General features: G+C 36.2%; 2 protein-coding genes across 7 annotated transcripts in view; one reads left to right on the top strand and one right to left on the bottom strand.

Annotated features, from left to right (window-relative positions):
- LOC123560994 (uncharacterized) overlaps positions 1-2,823 on the bottom strand; it is a 121,705-nt gene extending 118,882 nt beyond the window's left edge. For 4 of the 6 annotated variants that reach the window (XM_053552202.1, XM_053552204.1, XM_053552203.1 and 1 more), the window contains exon 1: positions 2,347-2,717. In XM_053552202.1, coding sequence (XP_053408177.1) covers positions 2,347-2,443 — 97 coding nt within the window. In that variant the 5' untranslated portion in view covers positions 2,444-2,717. Of the gene's footprint in view, positions 1-2,346 lie in introns of all 6 variants that reach the window. The other 2 variants (XM_053552207.1, XM_053552206.1) reach the window with 2 other exon arrangements.
- Positions 1-27,142, top strand: part of LOC123559959 (26S proteasome non-ATPase regulatory subunit 3-like) — a 145,935-nt gene that overhangs the window by 40,255 nt on the left and 78,538 nt on the right. The gene's annotated exons all lie outside the window — the stretch shown is intronic.

The following is a 27,142-nucleotide window of genomic DNA, read 5'->3' as shown; positions in this document are numbered from 1 at the left end:
TATGTTTCCTATTCTACACAGGTTATGTTAAGTTTTGAATATATATAATGTGTGTTTGTTTTTTGTAAGTAAATCACTCCAATTGTTAGTTGTAAAGCTACAATTTTGGTTGTATCTGTTTGGTTCTGGTGATGTTTTTTCTAATAAAATCTTAAACACCAGATAAAATTAGAGATTTTATTAATAATTCACGCCTGTGTTTTACGCAAACTTGAAACATTTATCTTAACAACATGATTAAATTTACTTTTAGTCTCGTTTCAGTTCAAATTTACCCGGATACTAGATCGCTTGGAACCATACGAAGAACATTAAATCGATTGTTGAAATATGAATTTACTTCGCGAACAATTGTACACTTTTATGCTGCCAATTATATACCTTATTCCTACTTTTATTGTTTCTTTTTTGTCTTGTTGAAGGTAATTGAGATTAGAGAATAATTGATTTACTCACAGCTTTAGCGTGAGTAAATTAAGTGTTTAGATATTTAATTAAACATGATTAAGGCATGTTTTACATGATTAAATTTCATACGTGTTGTGCGTAGCTTTTACTTTTTGCGACGTGACCATAAACAAAATGTTTTATATCAATACGACAACACGAGGAAGTCAAAGGCAGCACATGTCCGCTTAAAATGAGGCATTGATATTTAAAAAAAAAATAAGAAAAGAAAAACACAAAAAGAAACACGATTTAGTGATATGCGTAATTATACATAAATGCAATTTTTTTATTTGCATGAGCATTTATTGTTTTGTCAGCGCATTGGGAAGTTCTGCTTACGTACGCATTATTTTCAAGAAGTATTCACAACATACTCTTGCAAATATTCACAAGCTATTAAGCATTTGGTTCCTACTTCGAAACTATCTACTAGGAGCAAACTTTTATATTTAGTAAATTTCCTTATGTACGTAAATTCGTTCGAATAACAATTCTATTGAATTTCGTTTCTTCTACGTATTTATATACTAAAAAACAGTTGCATATGAACGGAGCTTAAAGGAAACAACGTTTCTCTTTACGTTTTCCGTTGCCGCATGTTGTTTACATTTTTTTTTTAATGTAACAACATGCGTCACAACAAATAAAGTTTAATCATAAATTAAATTTCAAGGTTCTTTACACACGTAATGTTAGAACGAATATGACGAATTATGGGTGATGAGGATGTTTGTGTGTCACCATATATTAAAAAATATCAACAAATATTTAGGTTGACTTACTACCATTTTAATACGAATATTTATAATATTTTATATATCTATTCTCCATTACATCAAGCACATTTTATCTTCTTATGAAATGCGCCATGACAGCCAATCGCATTTTCGTTGGCGTGTAACGCTTTTTGAAAATTTATTTGTTAAAATCTTCTTTTTTTTTAACCTTCATATTTTCGGAAAGCTCTTTTTAATTTCTAAACAGATGTAACTTAACTGATCACAGCGCTTATTAGTACTATATGTAGTGGAACAAAATGTCTACCAGTAATCAAAATTTGTACAAATTCTGTTTCAATTTTACTGTGGTTAAGGTGATAAAATCTTCTGCCACTCACTACAAAATACTAGGTTGAAGACAGAAATGCGGTAATGTAGGGATAACGCATGTTTTTTCGTGTTATAACGTCTGCAGAATCCCGAGGGATTGGTTGGTGCCCGAGCCCGTAGGGCGAGGGAACCAACGTATCCCGAGGGATTCTGCAGATGTTACAACATGAAATGAACATGCGCTAACGCTATTCTAGCATAAAATGCAAAAAAAATTCTAATAAATGAATACATCCTACCTCAACGTCATTAAATTTCCATGAAATGCGCGGGAATGTCTGAGTTGTTTCTTACGTTGACGTCATTTTGTTTTGAATCATCCGTTTTGGGGCCGAATGACGTTTATGCTTTGCCACGGAACTCGCATATATAAAAAGGTGTAATAACAGCACGTGAGCGCGAGAATCTCTCTGTTAACACACGTTTTCTCTCCTGTTAAAACACCCCCGAAATGTGACAATAACAGCAGTTTTATGCTAGAATACAGTATAAATTGCATTTATCAGTATTTTGTTACTTGTATTTGCAGTTGTAATGTGCACCTTCTCGTATAGGAAAATATATAATTACTTTTTGTTACAAATAGATTTGTTTTACTGTAGATTTTTTTTTTAAATATTATATGATTAGATTTTTGTAGCATATAGAAGCCTTAAACTATTATGTAATGTAAAATGATGTTATAGTGCACCAGTATTTATAAATGAATTTACTTCTGTGGTATAAAATTGTAATTAATATGGAAACTAATTAGCTAAGAAAATGTGTGGTTAAATCAGAAGCTTACCTGTTCTCGTTAAAACGAGGAGGAGAAAAAAGTATCCAAGTTTCATCTCTGATGACTTTGCGATACTGAAAAAAAAACAACTAAGACATACGAACATTAAATGCTGTCAAATTAGATGATGTTTCAAGAAGCATTCCAAACCAGGATATATCTTAAGCCGCTAATTATATTGCATAACTTAAATAGAAACATACATGGCACTTGTAACTTTTTAATTAACTGAAGTAGCTATGTCGCCAGCTGAAAAGTACGACGTAAAAGATTAGTAAAATGAAAGTGTCCGCTGTAAACAAAAACAAAAAAAAAAAGAAAGAACAGCGATATTCAAAATTATGTACGACGTATCGCCTTGATTATCGCAAGTGTGTTAATTTCCCTAGTAATTTCCCTTATTTATGTACTAAAGCATAGCGCTGTACAACCGTCGAAAACAACCTTTGCGACTGCCATTGACGTATCCATAATGGCGCAGTGCACATATCCGCGCGTTCTGAATTCGACGTAATGTAGTAACGTAATTGGATGCTGTTCTTTAGGTCAGGGACCACAAATTCAAAAATGAACAGAAATTTGGTAAAATAAATTTGATTATAAAGCCATCATCGTCATCTTCTACCATCATAACATCACTATAAAAAGTCTTCAAAAATATCGCAAATTCATCAAACTAGATGCCCACGGACAACATGTCGAGCCAACCTGGTATCAAAAGGACTGACAGCACCAAGTTTTGATCTCCTATTATGACTTTGACCATTGAGATAAAGGTCTGAGAGTTGCACGTGACAGTCTGTCTCACTGAGGCAAACATTTATGTCAAATCAAAAACGATTGCTTTACGCATGGAAAAGTTCTAAAATGATCTTTGACACCCATGTTTGACCTTGACCCTTGAGATAGGGATCCGTGGTTTGAGCTCGGCACTCCATTTCATAGAAATGAACATTTACGCCAAAGAAAAGAAAAAAAATGCTTCATACTTATCAAAGTTATGGCCTGGACAAACACTGAAATGACCTTTGATCCCTAACTGTGACCCAGACATTTGAGATAAGAACCTGAGACTACTTTAAACGTTTATGCCAAATTTAAATAAGATTCCTGAATGAATGTCAAAGTTATGGATCGGACAAGATCTGACATGACCTTTGACCTCAAACTGTGGCCTTGGCCTATAAGATATGAACCTGGGTTTTGCTTATAACACTCCATCTTATTAAGGTCAACATGAATACCAAATATAAACAAGATTGCTCAATGCATGTCAACGTAACGGTCCGGACAAACAAATCCGGACGGACGCACGCACATACACCGAACAGCCATTTGGACAACTCTGTTTTCGCTTCCGCAAGCGGGGCCGACAGAAAATTATGATCATCATCAGCAGCATAGCAGCAACAAAAAGAACAAAACATAAAAGCTGTAAAACTAAAACCACTGAAACTGAACAATTTGATTAAACGCCTATTTCTATATATTGATATATTCAGTGGCATTGAGCATAACAATAATAATCACTGCGAGGAATCACATGATCAAAATAATCTCTAAACCAAAAAAAAATTATAAATAATTTGGGATAATACTGACGCATCTTTCGCTGTAAATCTAAGATATAGCCTATCATATGGCAACATATATGTATCCTAAAACTACATAGATTTCAATCACAATCACCTTCTGATTATCTGGAACACTTCAAGAAACTGATACTTCTTAAAATCCTTAGTGTTTGTAATTACAGGATATCTATCACTATTGTCAAGTACATGATAATTTAACAATTTTCATTAGTCATATGATAAGCTATGTTTAAATTTCATATCTTATCATGAAAGGAAATTTATTCATATTCTTCAAAATGTAACTTTGGTTTAGAGATTATTTAGATCATGTGATTCCCCACAGCGATAATAATAACAATAATAATAAGAAGAAGAATGATAATAATGATGATGATGATGATAACTTTATTTAACAAACAGTCATGACCGCACCATGCCCTCTGAGGCCATTTTACCCTATTGCCGAATACCTGTGCTTAAAGCCTTACGGGCTGCATATAGAGGTTAAAACCCCCTGGTTAATGGTGCCATCACTTCTATTTTAAAAAGAAATACCCCACACTTCCCTACCCATAGAGCCCGTACCGGCATGTACATCTAATTTAACAAACCTTGAAAATATAAGGGTTGAAATGTTAAAACTTACAAAAATTCAAAAACTATCACTTGCTGTTGTCGCATATAAAACAATTATCAAAAATACAGTGTCTTATTTTTTTATTATTTATCAAGTAAATTTGGGACTTTTGCGTAGTTTTAACGGGAGTTCATTTCACAATTTTAGACCATTAGTACAGAAAATTCTAATATTAAACCTTTTCTACTTGTTGTATGGAACAACATAACGACATTCAAAATTTTTGGCGATCTCAAACCTTGTCTACTAGGAACGTATTCTATATGCAATTCTGTTAAATGCATAGGTGCTCTGATAATATGACAGCTATACATGAAAGAAAGTATCTAAAACTCAGTCCTTGCTTTCACTGGCAACTACGGTGTTCCATTTGGCCAATCGTGACTTTTTATTGAATCCTAAACCGCGATGTACGATGGTACGATGACGAAAACGCGATGGTGCGATGGCACGATGATGAAACAACGATGGTACGATGGTGAAAACGCGATGGTACGATGGTGAAACCGCGATGGTACGATGGTGATAACGCGATGGCACGATGGTGAAAACGCGATGGTACGATGGTGGAAACGCGATGGTACGATGGTGATAATGCGATGGCACGATGGTGAAAACGCGATGGTACGATGATGAAAACGCGACGGTACGATGGTGAAACCGCGATATTACATCGACATTTCACCATCGTACCATCGCGATTTCATGATCGTGCCATCGCGTTTACACCATTGTACCATCGTTGTTTCATCATCGTGCCATCGCGCCATCGCGTTTTCGTCATCGTACCATCGCGATGGCACGTTGGTACGATGGTGAAAACGCGACTGTACGATGGCAAAACCGCGATGGTACGATGGTGATAACGCGATGACACGATGGTGAAAACGCGATGGTACGATGGTGATAACGCCATGGCACGATGGTGAAAACGCGATGGTACGATGGTGATAACGCGATGGCACGATGATGAAAACGCGATGGTACGATGATGAAAACGCGATGGCACGATGGTACGATGGTGAAAACGCGATGGCACGATGGTGCGATGGTGAAAACGCGATGGTACGATGATGAAAACGCGATATTACATCGACATTTCACCATCGTATCATCGCGATTTGATCATCGTGCCATCGCGTTTTCACCATCGTACCATCGTTGTTTCATCATCGTGCCATCGCGCCCTCGCGTTTTTGTCATCGTACCATCGTGCATCGCGGTTTAGTTTTTTAAAAAAAAGTCACGATTGTCCAAACGGAACACCGTAGGCAACCAATATAAGTCATACAATGCTTGTTTGGAACTGTCAAATTTCCTCCTGTTAAGGACAAGTTTTGCGCACATGTTTTGAATATGTTGCATCTTACGTACCTTACCGTAAACTACATCATACAGTATGACATTGCAGTAATCCTGATGTGAAATAACTAGAGACAAAACTAAAATTTCAATGGCAGCTTTTATTTAATATTTTCGGATGTTCTTAATTCTAGGTAATCCAACATGGCCTTTCTTAGCTTTACATAAAATGATCATCGGCAAAACCTTAGACTGATATGGATTTGGGAATGACAATAAAAAGAGTTCCAGCAAAGGACCAAGGCAACTGGCTTGTGGCACACTGCATTCGCTGTGGTCTGATGAATATGCAGTGTTGATATGTGCTGTACAAGTATAAGGCCTTAAGCAGAAGTCTACCCATTGAAGAGCTGTTTCACAGACACCATACTGTGCTTCTAGGACATCTGGCAGAATGTCGTGGTTGACAGTGTCAAATGCCGCACTTAGAGAATTGCAATAACACCCGTGACTTCCTGTTTCTCCATACCACTTAGATCATGTACCAACAGAAGCAGCGCAGATTCACATGAGTGGTATTTCCTATATGTAGACTGGTTCTTATGCAAATTCACAGGAATGATATTTCCTATATGCAGACTGGTTCTTATGCAAAAGACGGTTTTAATTTACATGCTTTTTTAATCTGTAAAGAACAGCTTTTTCAATCAACTTTGACAGAAATGATAAATTACTCATAGCACGATAAAGGAAAGCTCTAGTTCAAGACCTGTTTTTTTTTAGCAAAGGTCTAACAACTGCGTTTTTGTATTTCACAGGAAAAGCATCTTGTAGTAATGAGAGATTCACCAGGAGAAGTTCGTCTAAATGTAATTTGAGAATACATGTTGGCAAAATATCTAGCTCTGAAGATGTCGTATTAAATTCACTGATGAATGTTTTCATTTCATCTTGAGTGAATGCAGTAACTGTGACTAAATTTTGTACATCCCTTACTTAAGGTTCAAAGTTTTGGTATTCACCTAGGGATTGACGTATTTCTGAGATTTTTGCCATGAAAAAAATCAGCATTTTTTTCGGCTAATGAATTATTAGACTCTCCTTGAGGCAGTTGGCATTCAGATTTGGTACCAGATAGTTCAGATACTAATCCATACAGAGTCTTTGAATCACCTTTAGCATTATCTTTTCACTGAGTATGTTTCTCTCTTGATGTTTGATTTCAAAATTGTAAACAACATAGAACACGTGACGAAAAGTATTGAAATTTTTATCGATCGCTATCATCTCAGCCAGCATTTTTGCGTATCATCTGTCACAGTGGTATATGTCTTGGTAACATGACAAAATTGTTATTAATACATACTCGTTTCTATTCCCCGTTAAGTTACATTGGTACCGGAAACGTCAATATTTTTCCATACACTGACGCCTGAATTTCATATCGGGTGCATGACGTAATTCAGGATGTGTTGTTGCACTATTTTGTCTATTTAGTTCAGTATTGTCAATCCTATTCAGGCTATTGAACAAATTTATGATATTAACATAATATTTGTACGTGTAGATACGTATGTAATAAAAGGGTTATTATCTTTGCATCGGAAAATATGCACTCGTTCTTCAGCGGAAGAATATTGCTCTCCTAAAGTTGCGCAATATTTCCGCTGAAGAACTCGTGCATATTTCCCGATACAAAGCTAATAACCTACAAGTTAAAGCAAAGCAAAAGTTCCTTCTAGGGCACATCTATATAAATATAAAATGATCATCTTGTAAAATTTTGGTTGCAATGTCTGTTTTATACTGCCAAAAAATGTCAAGTAAGTATTTACGCTAATTGTTTAGCATAAATTATTAAATCCAACAACAAATTAAATTTGTTACCACTTTCAATAGAGTAAATACGGCAATAAGACATTGACCCGGTCAATCCATTATGATTCGATGCGTGAATTTGTTGCGCATAATTAGAGGGTCGCAATGGGGTTTGTTTTCATATATTAACCATGCATTTGAAGGTAACGATAATATTTAGTTGTTTACATTTAAATTTGCTGATATATGTTTATCTGGTCGACTGAATGTATGTTATGTTCTTCAAGAATGGAGGAAATAACATCCTCGGGTTTAGTAATATGTAATCCACGGAACGCGTTCAGTCAGAGAGTCGCCTCAATTAGGAAAGAATAGTCTAACGTCAGAGGTTATTTCTAAGGTCACGGAGTTTAATTGGCCAGCTTGTAATGACAACAGCTTTCGGTATCAGTAGCTCAGTCAAGTGTGACTTACCGAATTAAAATATTCCTTCTCAAGAGGAACAATAAGTATCAAATGCATACTCGTATACAGAGCTGTAATTTTGAATGAAAACAAATTTTAAACGCCGAATCTAACCTACTTTTCATGTATTATGTACTAATTAAATTTGTTATGAATGACTAAACAATATAAAATTCATTTTATTTGGGCATTTTCTCGTTTCAACAACCTTTTTCTTTCAAAATAACATCTAACCAACACCGCAGCCAGGCATCCATAAACCGCATATTTTCAAGAGTTCAGCTCGTTTATGTGAACAATGTATATTTCTCTATGTTTCAAGATGTAATAAAAAGTACATTATTTTGGTACTGGTGCTGATTTCTTTGTGCTTTGTTTTTAAACATGGATAATTAATCTGACTAGGCGTAACTTCCTGAACTGAGTAATGATTTTACTAAGATACAATCCTCAATCATATTATTGTTATTTTGATAATTATTTCGGCTTTGTTTAGTTGCATTATGTTGTCACACTTCAACATAATTATCTTTTAAGTATAACTGACCGATATGCTGTCATATCAAGGATATGACAAATATACAAAAAATGGTTAATTTTAACCTTAAGCCTGCTGGTGGCAAGTGATTCTGCCTTTGCGACCAGTACAGACCAAGATCATTCTGCACATCCTGTTCGCTATTCAGTCAGTAAATTTTCAATGAAAACCCCTTCAAATGATAAATAGTATTGCCCGAAACGAAAGATGGACAGTCCATTTTAGAAATTTAGCAGTGTAAAGGTTAAAACCTGTTTGTATAGCTTGGTCAGATGTTACTCATTAAACTACAAGTACCATTTTTACGTCTTTTGTATGATGCAGCCAGGGATCGAACCCACGACCTCCAGTACTTGAAGCGGGCGCTCTACCACTAGGCTACTGAGGAGGTTTGAAAAAAAACTGTATGATAACTTCACTGAAACAATTAACTGTTCTACAGCAGACGAAATATGAAACCAAAATTTGTAGTCCTGTTTGGCGCCATATACCCTATACTGTGTTGGTGCGCCGTAAAACCCAAATAAAATAAATAAATAAATACTGCAGACGAGATGCGACTATAACGCTTACCATGCTTAATTTCTATAATGCACCTGTCCATCCTTCAATTTGGATAATGCCAATTACTGTTAAAATGGGTGCTAACCAAAAGGGTAATGACTTAATATTCACTACTTCCGCTATAGCGCTATTGGTTACGACGACGGGAAAATGTGTTTATTGCCGCGGCGGTCCAGGGTTCGATTCCCGACGCGATCATCTTTTTTTTTCTTGATTTGGAAATTTTAAAATTTGTTAGAAACAAAAATTCATATTCTAATGTTCATAATATATGATTTGTTGGGTTTAACGTCGCACCGACACAATTCAGGTCATATGGCGACTTTCCAGCTTTGATGGTGGAGGAAGAACCCAGGTGCCCCTCCGTGCATTATTTCATCACGAGCGGGCACCTGGGTAGAACCACCGACCTTCCGTAAGCCAGCTAGATAGCTTCCTCACATGAATAATTCAACGCCCTCGCTCGAACCCACATCGATGAGGGGCAAGTGATCTGAAGTCAGCGACCTTAACCACTCGGCCACGGAGGCCCCAATGTTCATAATATGATCAAATTTTAATTTAAAAGAAACATTTTTTTCAGCCAAATCTGTAGGCATGCTGCTTTAAATTATCATAAATAGATTGCAGAACTACTTTATTTTCTGTATTTATTTTTCCTTTAAATACTATACTGAGGTGGGACCCTTGCTTCCTTGTCATCTGTGAAGTATCAGCTTACAAAGTCTGTAATTCCTTTTAAAAATAGAAAAGTATGGAACTTTATCTGGAGGCCATCTTGAAAGCTGTCTATAATTTGAAGTCTCTCACGTAGACCGTTATATTAGACATAAAAAATACACAGATTTATCTGAAGTTTATGACCTAAGCGGTATTGCTGCACAACTGAAAAATTAAACCGGAAAGAAAGTAAATTAGTATTTTTTATAATTAAAGCTTCTACGTTAATGTTAATTAGTGCTTCTTTAATTAAAGAGGGCATTCGAGTAACTGTTTAGAAAAAAATGTACATATACTGATATGTGACCACGTGAGAATGATTCATGTAAACATATCCCAATTCACTTCTAGGTATAATGTTTCATTTTTTTTGCTTTCACTTTAAAGCACTTTACTATAAAAGTGCACTTCATTATTTCAAATAAAGCAGGCTTTAAAGTACATTTGAAAACCTATTTAACTCATTAACAGTTGTAAGTATCGACAGTTTGTGTGAAAACGCACTTTGAAACCAATTAACTTAAGAATCAGTTAGCACTTGTTTTCGTATCTGTAATGACATCATGATTTAAGAGTTCAAGTATCGTTGAAGTGTTTATGTCAGATATTGCACAATAAGCAAATATAACATTAGCGGCATCCAAAGGTTAATATTAAAAAACAATACTGAACTTTTTCGATAAATTTTATCTTTAATTAATCAAAAATAAAGTATGAATAAATCAAGGAAAGAAGACTGATCCGGATAGATATCCAGGACTCAAACATGAGACACTGAAATTGAAAAATCGAGGGCTGAGCGTGAAACTGTTCCATCTTGCTCTTTATTTTTATATAGCTACAATAGTTTCGCGGTCAGCCCACGATATGAGTTATTCACATCTTGATAAGGCCTACTTTTTCTTCTTCTTTTTTTTTGTTTCTGGTAACAGGCTGAAAAAAATTAAAGTAGGTAGTTTTTTTGTTTTTTTTTTATTAAGGGGGACTTTTTGGAATTTTTTTTTGTATCACAAATGAATACAAATAAGGGAGTTATGTCTTTGTAGCATCAGTAAGTTGATTTCTAACATCACTGGCCATGTTTAAAGCATACAAAGTGCACTTTTTGTCGTTCAGATGCTGCGCCTTCGTGATATAATTCCTTCGCATCTGAACTCCAAACAATGATTTATTCAGCGACAAATCACTGAATGAGATATATTATTTCTTAAATATATATATTGTATGCCTATAACGGTAAATGTGTACATATTTTAAACAAGGTATTATGAGCATTTAAGTGCTCTTGGATGAAGTTTGTGTTCTTATACAGTTTTTCATAATGGCAAACATTATTGTCAATTCTAACACGATCCGATTCATGAAAACAGTGAATTAGTATAGATCTACAACAGTTCACTGTTCTCACGTCACAATTATTACGTCATAGCGTCAAACAGCATATAGCGGAGCGCTGGAAAAAAAAATAAAAATGGGCAAATATGTAATGAATGCCGTAAAGGATGTACTTTAAAGTCCTTGGTAACGTGTTAGAATCGAAATAATATATCTCATTTAGTGATTTGCTCTTGAATAAAATCATTGTTTGTCGTTCAGATGCGTATTATTATATCACTCGGGCTGCGCCCTCGTGATATAGATCTAGATCTAGATCTAATTCCTTCGCATCTGAACTCCAAACAATGATTAATTCAGTAACAAATCACAAAATGAGATAAATTTAAGAAATAATATATCTCATTTAGTGATTTGTCGCTGAATAAATCATTTTTTGGAGTTCGGATGCGAAGGAATTATATCACGAGGGCGAAGCCTGAGTGATATAATAATACGCATCTGAACGACAAACAATGATTTATTCAAGAGCAAAACACTAAATGAGATATATTATTTCGATTCTAACACGTTATCGTGGACTTTGAAGTTCATCATTGACGGCATTCATTAAATATTTGCCCGTTTTCAATCGGTTTCTATTCCAGCGCGCCGCTATGCCGTTTGACGCTATGACGTAAAAATTGTGACGTCAGAACAGTGAATTGTTGTATAATAATTCACTGTTTTCTGCCTTTTTTTGTTTCATAGGAAAATGAATCGGATCGTTTTAGAATAAATCTTAATTCAGTTTTGTGATGGTCAGAAAGATTAAAAGACAGACTGAAGAGAAAGAAAACATTAAAGATTTTTGGTGGGGCATTTGAGGGGTGGGAGAGCAGGCTGTGTGCGCGGTGGCGATAGCAACATACGAAAGGACAAGAAACCAAATGATAACTAGAACTGTCACAGGAGTGACTCGAACCCCCACCATACGGTCTTGTCACAGAAGAATGGCAACCATAAGAAATCTTAAAAATACTTAGAATAATATAAAAATGTCAAAAAAAGCTTAATACTTAAAAAGAATTTTAATCGTCTTTGGAGTACTTCATCCTGGGCTTCCACATATAAGTAATACTAGTATAATACTAGTATAATACTAGTATAGTAATACTAGTAAATTTAAAAATCTCTAATATTAGAGATACACTAAAAGTGAATACAAATAAGTGTCTTACCGACCCATGTTTCCACAGAAAAATGTATTTACTTTTTACATAGGACTTATAATAAAAAAGTGAGAAAAATACCTAAAATATTAAAAATCTAAAAATAGGATTTCTAAAAATAGACTAATTCCTGGAATTTAAGAGGAAGAAACTCAGTACAAAAGTTAAAAAAAGGTTACTTCCCTTTGGCTCTAAGCCAATCAGAATGAGATATAGTGAAAATACATCAAAATTACCCTTACATTCTAAGTAAACGGGGACATAATTCAAGAAAAATTGGTGTCAGAGTTATGCACATTGTGTCACATGATGTGGGTGATGAGGTGGAACATCTATTTTAAGTTTGAATCAAATCCATTCAGTAGTAACTGAGATACAGTGAAAATACATCAAAATTAACCTTAAATTCTAAGTAAAAAGGGGCATAATTCAAGAAAAATTGGTGTCAGACTTATGCACCTTGTGTCACATGATGTGGGTGATGAGGTGGAATATCTATTTTAAGTTTGAATCAAATCCATTTTGCAATAACTGAGATATATTGAAAATACATCAAAATCAACCTTAAATTTAAAGTAAAAGGGGACATAATTCATAAAAAATTTATGTCAGAGTTAAGCACCTTATATCACATGATGTGGGAGATGATGTGGAACAACTATTTTAAGTTTGAATCAAATCGATTTAGTAATTACTGAGAGATATAGTGAAAATACATCAAAATCAACCTTAAATTTAAAGTAAAAGGGGACATAATTCATAAAAAATTGACGTCAGAGTTAAGCACCTTATATCACATGATGTGGGAGATGAGGTGGAACAACTATTTTAAGTTTGAATCAAATCGATTTAGTAATAACTGAGAAATAGTGAAAATATAACAAAATTAACCTTAAATTCTAAGTAAAAGGGGACATAATTCATGAAAACTTGGTGTCAGAGTTATGACCTTGTGTCACATGATGTAGGTGATAAGGTGGAACATTTATTTTAAGTTTGAATCAAATCCATTTTGTAATAACTGAGATAATAGATTTTGCGACACGACGTGACGCGACGTGACGCGACGCGACGGGACGGGACAAAACTGACTCCTATATACCCCCCACAAACATGTTTGGTGGGGGGTATAAAAAAGATGTGACGGGTGGTGGTGGTGGTGGGAGTGATAAAATATTAGAATACTAAGGGGCAAGACGCTTAATGAAAAAAACGGTGGGGTGTTGGGTGTGGTTGGGTGGGATGGCGGATATGTGACGGAATACTAGAAATGATCTACTTCAGGTCAAGAAGCTAAATGAAAAACTAGATGTGTGACCATAGGACACAGGAGCCTCCTACTCCTATCACTATACATGATTTTATGACTCAAGGTTTAATACTTTTTAAGAACTTTATGTGTATTTTCTACTTAGTGAAGGACCCAAACTCTGGCATAGCCAATCAAAATCTCAAAGAGAACACCTGATGAAAAAGTTCATAGGCTATAAAACAATCCTCTTATGTTTTATGACTCTAGGTCAAGTACATTTTGGCATACATGCAGCACAAACTTGTATTTTCTTACTACGTCAAGGGCCGTAACTCTGGTCAAGCAAAATTAAACAAAAGGGCCACGAAGGCCCTGTATCGCTCATATGACCTTTTGACCTAAAGATCATCAAAATGAACATTCTGACCAAGTTTCATTAAGATACGGTGATAAATGGCATATAGAGTATTAACTAGTTTTTCCTTTAATTTGACCTGGTGACCTGGTTTTGACCCCACATGACCCGGATTCGAATCTGACCATAAGATCATCAAGGTTAACATTCTGACCAAGTTTCATGAAGATACAGTCATAACTTCTAGATTGTTAACAAGCGTTTCCTTTGATTTGACCTGGTGACCTTGTTTTTGACCCCACCTGACCAAGATTTTACCTTGACCTAAAAATCATCAAGATGAACATTCTGACCAAGATTCATTAAGATATGGTCAAAATTGTGGCTTATAGAGTGTTAACTAGCTTCTCCTTTGATTTAACCTGGTGACCTAGCTTTTGAACCTACCTGACCCAGATTTGAACTTGACCTAAAGATCATCAGGGTTAACATTCTGACCAAGTTTTATCAAGAAATACACAACAATGTGGCCTCTAGAGTGTAAGCAAGCTTTACCTTTGATTTGACCTGATGACCTAGTTTCTGATTTCATTTGACCTAGATTTAAAACTGATTTAAAGATCATCCAGATTAACATTCTTGCAAAGTTTCATTAAGATATGGTCATGAATGAGGCCTCTAGAGTGTAAAGGAGCTTTTCCTTTGATTTGACCTGGTAACCTAGTTTTTGACTCCACCTAACCAAGATTTGCACTTGACCTAAAGATCATCAAGGTTAATATTCTGGCAAAGTTTCATAAAGATATGTTCATAAATGTGGCATCTAGAGTGTTAACAAGCTTTTCCTTAGATTTGACCTGGTGACCTAGTTTTTGAGTCCAGATGACTCAGTATCAAACTCGTCCAAGATTTTATTGAGAGTAACATTCTGACCAAGTTTAATTAAGATTGGACCAAAATTATGACCTTTAGAGTGTTAACAGTCAAATTGTTGACGACGGACGACTGACGGACGGACACAGGGCAATCACAAAAGCTCACTTTGAGCACTTTGTGCTCAGGTGAGCTAAGAAAAGAAAAACTCTGGTGCACACATTCACATGCTGGATAATATTCTTACATGGTTTCATGACTCGATGTGATTTTTAAGTTATCTGCAACACATACTTTTTACTAACTCAAGGACCGTAATTCTAGTCTGACAGAGTGAAATCCCAAACAAACTGTAAACAGAACACTAGTTGCACAGCTTCACATGCTATATAACAATCCCCCAATGTTTTATGACTCTAAGTCAAATACATTTTGAAATACAAGACTGTGACATAAACTTGTATCCTTTCACAATCAATAGCCATAACTCTTGTCTGACTGATAAAACTCTAGAACAAAATTCATGTGCACAACTTTACATGATGAATAATATTCCTGTGTTTCACGACTCTATGTAACATACTTTTTAGATGTCTGCGACACAACTTTTGTGCCTTTTATTATTAATTATTACACCAGATTTATATAGCGCCCATTTCATGATAAACACGTTCAAAGGCGCTTTACATATAGCAAACGCAGCCCCACAGGGCGCGAAATTCATCCTCTACTAGTACAGACACAGAGCGATCCGATCAGAGGGACAGAGTGAGATAAAGCCCCCAGAACAGACAGAGAGAACAGAGAGGGATACAGGTCTGTCCGGTTAACTTTGCGAATAGACAGTCTGGTTCTTTAACGTGTCCGGTGTATAGCACCGATACACGCGAAGCCGTCTTTCCTGGGAAGAACCAGTACAGGCCTCTTAACTTAAAAGTTATTTACTGTGTGCACTCATATCATGTGACAACTTTCAGAATAAAAGTATCGATTAGTATACTAAAAACGTTTAAAATGTTTAATATTTATTTATTTATTTGGGTTTTACGGCGCACCAACACAGTATAGGTTATATGGCGCCAAACAGGACTACATATTTTGGTTTCACATCTCATTTACATCGAAATAAAAACATGAGGTATGGAATCAAAATTTGCATACCTGCTAGAATCACAGAGTTACAGCAAAACCAAGTCTTAAGACCCTATTAGTCGCCTCTTACGATCATGCATGGGTTATGCAGTGGTTCCAATTCTTTTCATACATAGATCGTCCCAGAACAATATAATGGTAATGGTAATGCATTATCTTCAAAATTCAGTTAATGGTAAGGTAACGGTAATGGGGTAAATCTCAATGTAATGGTAATGGAAATGCATTACATTACCAAGTAACTGACCCCATTCCTGCTTTTAAGCAGATTTTTTACTAAGTCAACGGCCATAACTCTGGTCTGACTGAGTGATATCTCAAACAAAACCCCAGATGCACAACTTCACATGATAAATAATATTCCTGTAATGTTTCATAATACTGGGTCATATACTTTTTATAAAAAACACACATGCGACACAAACTTTATACCTATTCTAGACTAAGCCAATGGGCCACATTTCTGGTCCGACTGTGTGAGATCCAAATTAAAACCACCTGTTGCACTGCTTCCCGTGCTGAATAACAATCCTTTTTTTGTGGGGGGAGGGGTCACAAAAATTGGGGAATGTAAATTGTTGCAATCTGCATCAACACCTGTTTCAAATCAATACCTTTGACAGTTTTTAAGTTATGCTCTGGACATGAAATATTATGGCAGATTTCGTCTTGCTGAGACCTTGACCTTTGACCTAATACCCTTGTTCACGCACTCTGGACATCGTCTAATCACAATCTACCTACATCCAAAGTATGAAGTCAATTGAATGGTTAATGCTCTCGACACGAAATAAAACGGACAAATTTGATTTGGAACTAAATTTATTACCTTGACCTTTGATCTACAGACCCGGTTCATGTGCCCTGTAAATCGTCTCAACGCCACCTAGCTACATGCCAAGTTTGAAGGTTACTTAGGTTTGCTTCGGACACGAAATATGATTTATAATTTTGACCTTTGAACTGTATTTGTGACCTAGACCTTTCGCCTACAGAGCCGGGTTCAAGCGCTCTGCACATAAATCTCATAGCCTTCTACCTATATGCCAAGTTGAAAGTCAACATCTTCAATGGTTATTTAATTATGGTCCGGACACGTATTACGACGGACAGACGGACGCGCTATCCCAAAATACATCTCGTTTTTCCAAACAGGGCATATAACAAGAGGGCCAAGATGGCCCTAGGTCGCTCACCTGAGAAACACATCATAACACACCATAACAGTGTAAACATGTTTGACCTAGTGCTTTCATGGAAAAAAAAATATGCTGACCAATTATCATTAAAATTGGAGCATAAATCTGGAGTATAAACAAGTATTTTCTTTGATTTAACCTAGTGACCTAGTTTTTGACCCCAGATGACCCATGTTCGAACCTGATCTACATTTCATCAAGGCTATCATTCTGACCAAATTTCATGAAGATCAATTGAAAAAACCAGCCTCTGTCGCATACACAAGGGTTTTCTTTGATTTGACCTAGTGACCTGTTTTTTGACCCCAGACTACCCGTATTTGAACTTGACCTAGATTTCATCAAGGCAACCATTCTGACCAAATTTTATGAAAATCCATTGTAAAATGCAGCCCTTATTGCATACAGAAGGTTTTTCCTTGATTTCACCTAGTGACCTAGTTTTTGAACCCAGATTAGACATATTCAAACATGACCTAGATTTCACCAAGGCTATCATTCTGACAAAATTTATTTGAAGATCAGTTGAAAAATACAGCCTCTATCGCATACATCAGGTTTTCTTTGATTTAACCTAGTGTCCTACATTTTGACCCTAGATGACCCATATTCAAATTCTACCTAGATTTCATCAAGGCATTCATTCCGACTTAATTTCAGGAAGATCAATTGAAAAATACAGTCTCTATTTCATACACAAGGTTTTCCTTTGATTTGACCTAGTGACCTATTTTTTGATCCCAGATGACCCTATTCGGATTAGACCTAGAATTCATCAAGGCAAACATTCTGACCAAATTTCATGAAGATCAATTGAAAAATACAGCCTCTATCGCATACACAAGGGTTTTCTTTAATTTGACCTAGTGACCTATTTTTTCACCCAAGATGACCAATTTTCAAATCCGACCCAGACTTCATCAAGGCAATCATTCTGACCAAATTTCATGAAGATCAATTGAAAAGTACAGCCTCTATCGCATACACAGGTTTTTCTTTGATTATGACCTACTTTTTGACCCAGATGACCATATTCAAATGACCTAATTCATCAAGGCATCATTCTGACATAATTTCAGGAGGATCAATTGAAAAATACAGCCTTTACCGCATACACATGGTTTTTCTTTGATTTGACCTAGTTTTTGACCCCAGATGACCCATATTCAAATTTGACCTTAACTTCATCAATGCCATCATTCTGACCAAATTTCATGAAGATCAATTGAACAAGAGCTGTCCGTAAGACAGCCAAGCTCGACTATTCGAAATATTGTCCCAGAAGCAGGAAAATATTATCCAAAATGTTAAATATTAAAAGAGTTTTTAAGTTCAAAAGGGGACATAATTTGACCAAAATGCATAACAGAGTTATGGGACTTGATGCTATCAACTTGTTTTATAACCACGAAGGCACATGTGAAGTTTCAATTCAATATCTGCATTAGTTTTGGAGATAGTAAACTGCATGTAAAACTTTAACCAAAAGGGGGCATAATTTGCTCAAAATACATGTCAGAGTTATGGAACTTGACCCAGTGAGGTTGGTAATTGCCTTTAAATGATAGATGTATGTACTTGCATGCAGTAACTTGCATGTAAAACTTTAACCAGAATTTTCTAAGTCCATAAGAGGGCATAATTTGCCAAAAATACATGTCAGAGTTATGGGACTTGACCCAGTGAGGTTGGTAATTGATCTAGAAAAAGTTGAAATAAGTGTCAAATCTATATGCCTTTAAGTAATAGCTGTATGTACTTGCACGCAAAACTTTAACCAGGATTTTCTAAGTCCAAAAGGGGGCATAATTTGGCTAAAATGCAGGTGGGAGTAATTGGACTTGATGCTATCAACAAGTTTTATTACCCCGAAGACACGTGTTAAGTTTCAATCCAATATCTGCGTAAGTTTTGGAGATAGTAACTTGCATGTAAAATTTTAACCAGAATTTTCTAAGTCCAAAAGAGGGCATAATTTGCCCAAAATAAATGTCACAGTTATGGGATTTGACCCAGTAAGGTTGGTAATTGATCTAGAAAAATAAAAAATAAGTTTCAAATCTATATGACTTTTAGTAATAGCTGTATGTACTTGCACGCAAAACTTTAACCAGAATTTTCTAAGTTCAAAAGGGGGCATAATTTGGCCAAAATGAAGGTCAGAGTTAAGGGACTTGGTGCTATCAACTAGTTGTATAACCCCGAAGACACATTTGAAGTTTCAATTCAATATCTGCATTAGTTTTGGAGATAGTAACTTGCATGTAAAAACTTTAACCAAAATGGGGCATAATTTGCTCAAAATACATGTCAGAGTTATGGAACTTGACCCAGTGAGGTTGGTAATTGCCTTTAAATGATAGATGTATTTACTTGCATGCAAAAACTTATCCAAGGTGTGACGCCGACGCAGACGCCGACGCCGATACCAGGGTGAGTAGAATAGCTAGACTATTCTTTGAATAAGTCGAGCTAAAAATACAGCCTCTATCGAATACACAAGGTTTTTCTTTAATTTGACCTAGTGACCTGGTTTTTGACCCCCAGATGACCTTTTTTCAAACTCATCAAGGTAATCATTCTGACTAAAATTCATTAAGATTAATTGAAAAATACAGCCTCTTTCGCATGTATACTTAAGATTTTTCTTTGACTTGTCCTAGTGACCTACTTTTTGACCCCAGATGTCCCATTTTCAAATTCGGCCTAGATTTCATCAAGGTAATTCTTCTGACCAAATTTCATGAAGACTTATTGAAAAATACAGCCTCTTAAGCATACACAAGTTTTTTCTTTGATTTGATCTAGTGACGTGACCTAGTTTTTGACCCCAGATGACCCATTTTCAAACTCGGCCTGAATTTCATCAAGGTAATCATTCTGACTAGAACTCATTTAGATTAATTGAAAAACTAGAAAATGCTTTTGTAAAAAAGCGCATGTCTCCCCCAATGCAAAGTCCTATAGGCAAGAAGTCAATAGGGGTCAGGAGCGAAAGTCAAAGAGACATTGATGGTTGGCTGCAATAGGGATCATCTACTTGGCATGTCCAGTCATCCCGCTAAATTTCAACACTCTTGGCCTAGTGGTTCTCAAGTCACTGTTCAGGCTCCTGTGACCTTGACCTTTGATCAAGTGACCTCAAAATAATAGGGGTCATCTACTCTGCATGTCCAATCATCCTATTAAGTTTCAACATTGTAGGTCAAGTGGTTCTCAAGTTATTTCCAAAAAATGATTTTACACGAACAGGCCACTGTGACCTTGACCTTTAATAGATTGACCCCAAAATCAATAGGGGTCATCTACTCTGCATGTTCAATCATCCTATGAAGTTTCAACATTCTGGGTCAAGTGGTTCTCAAGTTATTGATCGGAACTGGTTATCAATGTTCAGGGCCTGTGACCTTGACCTTTAACGGAGGGACCCCAAAAACAATAAGGGTCATTTACTCTGCATGAACAATCATCCTATGAAGTTTCAACATTCTGGGTCGAGAGGTTCTCAAGTTATTGATTGGAAATGGTTTTCCATGTTCAGGCCCCTGTGGCCTTGACCTTTAACAGAGTGACCCTAAAATCGTTAGGGTTCACCTACTCTGCTTGACCAATCATCCTACGAAGTTTCATCATTCTGGGTCAAGCGGTTCTCAAGTTACTGACCGGAAATGGTTTTCAATGTTCGGGCCCCTGTGACCTTTACCTTTCACAGAGTGAACCCAAAATCGTTAGGGGTCATCTACTCTTTATGACCAATCATCCTATTAAGTTTCAACATTCTGGGTCAAGTGGTTCTCAAGTTACTGACTGGAAATGGTTTTCAATGTTCAGGCCCCTGTGACCTTGACCTTTAATGGAGTGACCCCAAAATCGATAGGGGTCATCTACTTTTTACGTACAATCATCCTATGAAGTTTCAACATTCTGGGTCAAGTGGTTCTCTAGTTATTGATCAGAAATGGTTTTCAATGTTCAGGCCCCTGTGACCTTGACCTTTGACGGAGTGACCCCAAAATCAATAGGGGTCATCTACTCTTCATGACCAATCATCCTATGAAGTTTCAACATTCTGGGTCAAGTGGTTCTCTAGTTATTGATCGGAAATGGTTTTCAATGTTCAGGGCCCTGTGACCTTGACCTTTGACGGAGTGACCCCAAAATCAATAGGGGTCATCTACTCTTCATGACCAATCACCCTATGAAGTTTCAACATGCTGGGTCAAGTGGTTCTCTAGTTATTGATCGGAAATGGTTTTCAATGTTCAGGCCCCTGTGACCTTGACCTCTGATGGAGTGATCCCAAAAACAATAGGGGTCGTCTACTCCAGCAGCCCTACAACCCTATGAAGTTTGAAGGTTCTAGGTCAAATGGTTCTCCAGTTATTGCTCGGAAATGAAGTGTGACGTACGGACGGACGGACGGACGGAAGGACGGACGAACGGCAAAAACAATATGTCTCCTGGGGGAGACATAATAAAGCCACTTTCGCATACACAAGGTTTTTCTTTGATTTGACCTAGTGACCTACTTTTTGACCCCAGATGACCCATTTTCAAATTCGGCCTAAATTTCATCAAAGTTATCATTCTGACCAATTTCATGAAGATCAGTTGTAAAATACAGCCTCTATCGCATACACAAGCTAAATGTTGACAGACGACAGACGACCGACATCGAACGATCAGAAAAACTCACCTAAAAATAAAATTGACTAGGAGAAATGGTAATAATAACTGAGTCGAAATTAGGGGCAGCCAAAACCAAATGTGCATTATTTATGGTCATCTTCACAGCAAGGTCTTTCATCTGTTAAACATTCAAACATGTCCTTTCGAGGAGTTGGATACACAAGATTTTTCTCTACATTCTATATAATTATCAAAACTATCAAAGGACCGTAACTGCGGGAAAAATATTTACAGCAAAAGTTCCTACTTTTACGGTGATCTGCACATCACGTTTGTTTATTTGTAAAGTTCTGTAGCAGATCAGGCTCACAGTGTGAGAGGAGTTGGACACGAAGTTTTCGGGACGGACAGACAGAGTGACAACAACCACGTTATATGTCCCAACATAAATGAAGGAGGGGGAATAAAAGGACAGAATTACATTCATCCGAGACACCAGTAAAATCGGAAGTCTACGTTAAATGGAACTGAGACACAAAACAGCTGTTTAACAAAACTTTATTTTATTGCAAAATCGCTGGAAATGTAATAAAATATCAACAAATCAAAACAAATAAAAATGCTCACATGAATGATATATAAATATCTTAAAAACGTAATAATTGCACTGTTGTCTTGAACATATAAATGTAAAATAAATGTATAAAAATTAAAACAACTAAACTTTCAAAGACCGCCATCATGGCCTGGAACAGCTCATCCATTAATATGGCTCACTCATTTATCTGACACACCTGTGAATCTAACTCACACCTAAATCTGAAATGAACCCGAACTCCAACAAACATCATGGCTAAACACACTTGTACCAAAAGACAGTATTAACAATTTTCAAACTATCAACATGCAAAGGCTAGTGAGATAATTGCTGAAAATAAGAGACTGGTGTTCTAATAAAGAAATTAAAACACATCACACAATAACAAGGCCTTTACACCTAAAAATGAATTGCATATAAAACAATAATGAAATTGTCTAATAAAAAGCAAAATGTATATGAGATCACATGAAGGAATATGTATAAAATGACACATCTGGAATCAATGAAATAAAATAAATACCCATTAAAAAGCAAGATCTATAAGACAGTACTAACAACTATCCATATGTATCACAGTTATGAAATAATGTACAGAAAACCCGTGTTTTAACATTATTAATACACGGAAAGAGGTTATACGTCCGCGGAATAATTTCACGAGGGTGTAGACCGAGTGAATTATTCTGGCGACGTATAACCGATTTTGAGTGTATTAATTGGTGGTAAAACACAATTTTGCTATGCATAATTTCAATTCTAATATGCCCTTAATCTAAAACAGTAGATAAAACATAGTAGTGCTCTTTCTTGGTCGCAACAAAAACATTGACGTCATCGCACGTTAACGTGACGTTATTTTAGCGTAACCGAGTTCTAACAGAAACAATCACATTAGAATAATGACACTGATACATATTTTGCTGGAAACATAATGTAATTAAACACAGAATTATGGCATTGACAATAATATGTATGACAACTGTAATTTCTAAGTTAAAATGGGACATTAATTAAAATGAAATTTCAACCAAGAGTTTTCTGATTTGGTTATTTGACTAGGTTTGAAGTTTAAAATCAATACTGTAAAACAGCTGTAACAGAAGCTGTGTGCAAACCTTACTTTCTTTAGTCAACAATATCGAACTCGTCCAAGATTTTATTGAGGGTAACATTCTGACCAAGTTCAATTCAGATTGGGCCAAAATTGTGACCTCTAGAGTGTTAACAAGCTTTTCCATTGATTTGACCTGGTGACCTAGTTTTTCAACCCAGATGACCCATTATCGATCTTGTCCAAGATTTTATTGAGGGTAACATTCTGACCAAGTTTCATTCAGATTGGGCCACAATTTTGGCCCAGAGTGTTAACAAGCATTTCCTCTGATTTGACCTGGTGACCTAGTTTTTGACCCCAAATGATCCAATATCGAACTTGTCCAAATTTTATTGAGGGTAACATTCTGACCAAGTTTCATTCAGATTGGGCCAAGATTGTGACCTCTAGAGTGTTAACAAGCTTTTCCCCTGATTTGACCTGGTGACCTAGTTTTTGACCCCAGATGACCCAATATCGAACTCATCCAATATTTTATTGACAGTAATATTCTGGCCAAGTTTCATTAAAATTAGGCCAAATTGTGTTGTTAACTGTCAAATTGTTGAAGACGGACGACGGACATAGGGTGATCACAAATGCTCACCTTAAGCACTTCGTGCTCAGGTGAGCTAAAAATTACAACTTACATCTTTTGCTCAATATTCATGAAATCATATACACTTTCAGCGATATCCCACATATTTATACAGACAATGTAATTATTAATCTTTTTTCGAAATTAAGAGAGTTTTCAATGAAAAATTCATTTTGACCGTAAAGTGTTACCTGTGACATGAAACTACAAATTATTACTAACACTTGGCGCCTGCCCTACAGAATAATATTTCATTTTGTCTCCATCTTAAAAAATAAAGAACTTCAATAAAAGCCTTCGCAAACATATATGATATTCATATCAATAAGTAAAAGTAATACAACAAATAAAACAAGAGGGTCATGATGACCCTGAATCACTCACCTGAGTAATATCAGCCACATGTTTCAAATGTCAAACTGATGCTAAAATATTAGAAAGTAGGTCAGTTGGTCACATTCATGGTCAATGAAAGACAGTTTTAAGACTGGTGTGCAAAACAGTACATGTCATCCAAATTTCAAGGCTGTATCTTAAAAAACAAGAAAGTAGGTCTGTAGGTCAAGGTCACAGTCAAGTGATCCCTAATCGCTTGGGTCATCAGGTAATTATAATTAAACAGTCTAGGAAATATGACCTGATAATTTTTTAAGTATTTTTTATATATTTCATAATTATAACAAATGATCCCCAGAGCGGGGCCTCTTTTCACACCAGGGGCATAATTAGAAAAAAAATTATTAGAGATCCACCAGGCAATGTTACACACCAAATATCAAATGCCTAGGCCTTGAACTTTCAGACAAGAAGATCTTTAATTATTTTCCTATATAAGTCTATGTTAAACTTGGTACCCCTAGGGCAGGGCCTCTTTTCAACCTAGGGACATAATTTGAACAATTTTGGAAGAGAAACACTAGGAAATGCAACATACTTAATATCAAAAGCCTAGGCCTTGCTGTTTCAGGCAGGGCCTCTTTTCACACCAGGGGCACAATTTGAACGATTTTGGTAGATCACCACAAGGCAATGCTACAAACAAAATATCAAAGGCATAGGTCTCGTGGTTTTAGACAAGAAGATTTTTTAAGTTTTTTTGCTGTATAAGTCTATGTAAAACTTGTGACCCCCGGGGCGGGGCCTTTTTTCACCCCAGGGGCACAATTTGAACAATCTTGATAGAGGACCATAAGATGATGTCACATGCTAAATATCAAGGCTCTATGCCTTGCGGTTTTGGACAAGAAGATTTTTAAAGTTTTTCATTTCGGTTGCCATGGCAACGAGAGTTCTGCATGAAATTCAATTCTTTGAACATTTTTGAAATGGGGCGACCCAAGGATCATTCCTGTGAAGGTTGGTGTAATTCTCCCTAGTGGTTTTCAAGATTTTTTTTTGAAAATGTTGACGGACGCACGACGGACATTGAGCGGTCACATAAGCTCACCATGAGCCTTTGGCTCAGGTGAGCTAAAAAAACTAATAATGATAATCTCAATCGGTAGATATGTTGTTACCCCATAATAGATTTCAGAATCACAAACATCAACAGAACAACAGTAATACAAGTAATATACAGTGTGTTCCACATTATATGTTGCTTTAAGCATATAGAAAGACAAGTTTAATAATTTTCAACATTTTCAGGCACTAAAGGTTCTTCTTGACTAACTAGCAGGAAGTGACAAGGAAATCTGGTTGTGTTTTATTTTAGTTAGGTTTAACGTCTTACTGACACAATCATAGGTCTCATGGCAACTTTCCAGCTTTTGATGGTGGAGGAAGACCCCAGGTGCCCCCTCCTTGCATTATTTCTTCACGAACGAGCACCTAGATAGAACCACCGGAGGTCTGCTTACGGAAGGTCGGTAATTCTACCTGCATGACCGATCGTGATGAAACTAGAACTGTCACAGGAGTGACTCATACCCCCACCATACGGTCTTGTCACAGAAGAATGGCAACCATAAGTAATCTTAAAAATACTTAGAATAATATAAAAATGTCAAAAAAGCTTAATACTTAAAAAGAAGTTTACTTGTCTTTGGAGTACTTCATCCTGGGCTTCCACATATAAGTAATACTAGTATAATTATGTGCCCTGGATGAGGGATGAGGTAAATATAAAAAATCTCTAATATTAGAGATACACTAAAAGTGAATACAAAAAAAGTGTCTTACCGACCCATGTTTCCACAGAAAAATATATTTACTTTTTACATAGGACTGATAATAAACAAGAGGGCCATGATGGCCCTATATCGCTCACCTGAGTAAAGCTGCTTGCTTGAACAAATTTCTTAGCTAAAGCTTTAAGATCTAGGCCTTCTGGTTTATTTTTAGCAAATTTATGAAGATTTCCCTATGTACAATCAAGCAACCCCTGGGGCTGGGTCAATCTGAGCCTGGGGGTCAAGATTTGAACAAATTTTGTAGAGGTCCACTAGGCAATGCTACATGTCAAATATCTAAGCTCTAGGCCTTCTGGTTTATTTTTAGAAAATTTTGAAGATTTTTCTATGTACAATCAAGTAACCCCATGGGACGGGGTCAGTTTGATCCCGGGGGTCATGATTTGAACAAATTTTGTAGAAGTCTAATAGGCAATGCTACATATCAAATATCTAAGATTTTCCTATATAAAATCAAGTGACCCCTGGGGCGGGGGTCAATTTTGACCCCGGGGGTCATGATTTGAACAAATTTTGTAGAGGTCCACTAGGCAATGCTACATGTCAAATATCTAAGCTCTAGGCCTTCTGGTTTATTTTAAGAAAATTTTGAAGATTTTTCTATGTACAATCAAGTAACCCCATGGGATGGGGTCAATTTTACCCCGGGGGTCATGATTTGAACAAATTTTGTAGAGGTCCACTAGGCAATGCT

This window comes from Mercenaria mercenaria, chromosome 10, assembly GCF_021730395.1.
Source record: "Mercenaria mercenaria strain notata chromosome 10, MADL_Memer_1, whole genome shotgun sequence".
NCBI classification, from domain to species: domain Eukaryota; kingdom Metazoa; phylum Mollusca; class Bivalvia; order Venerida; family Veneridae; genus Mercenaria; species Mercenaria mercenaria.
Note: the sequence above shows the minus strand (reverse complement) of the source record. Positions and strands in the feature narration are given on the sequence as shown.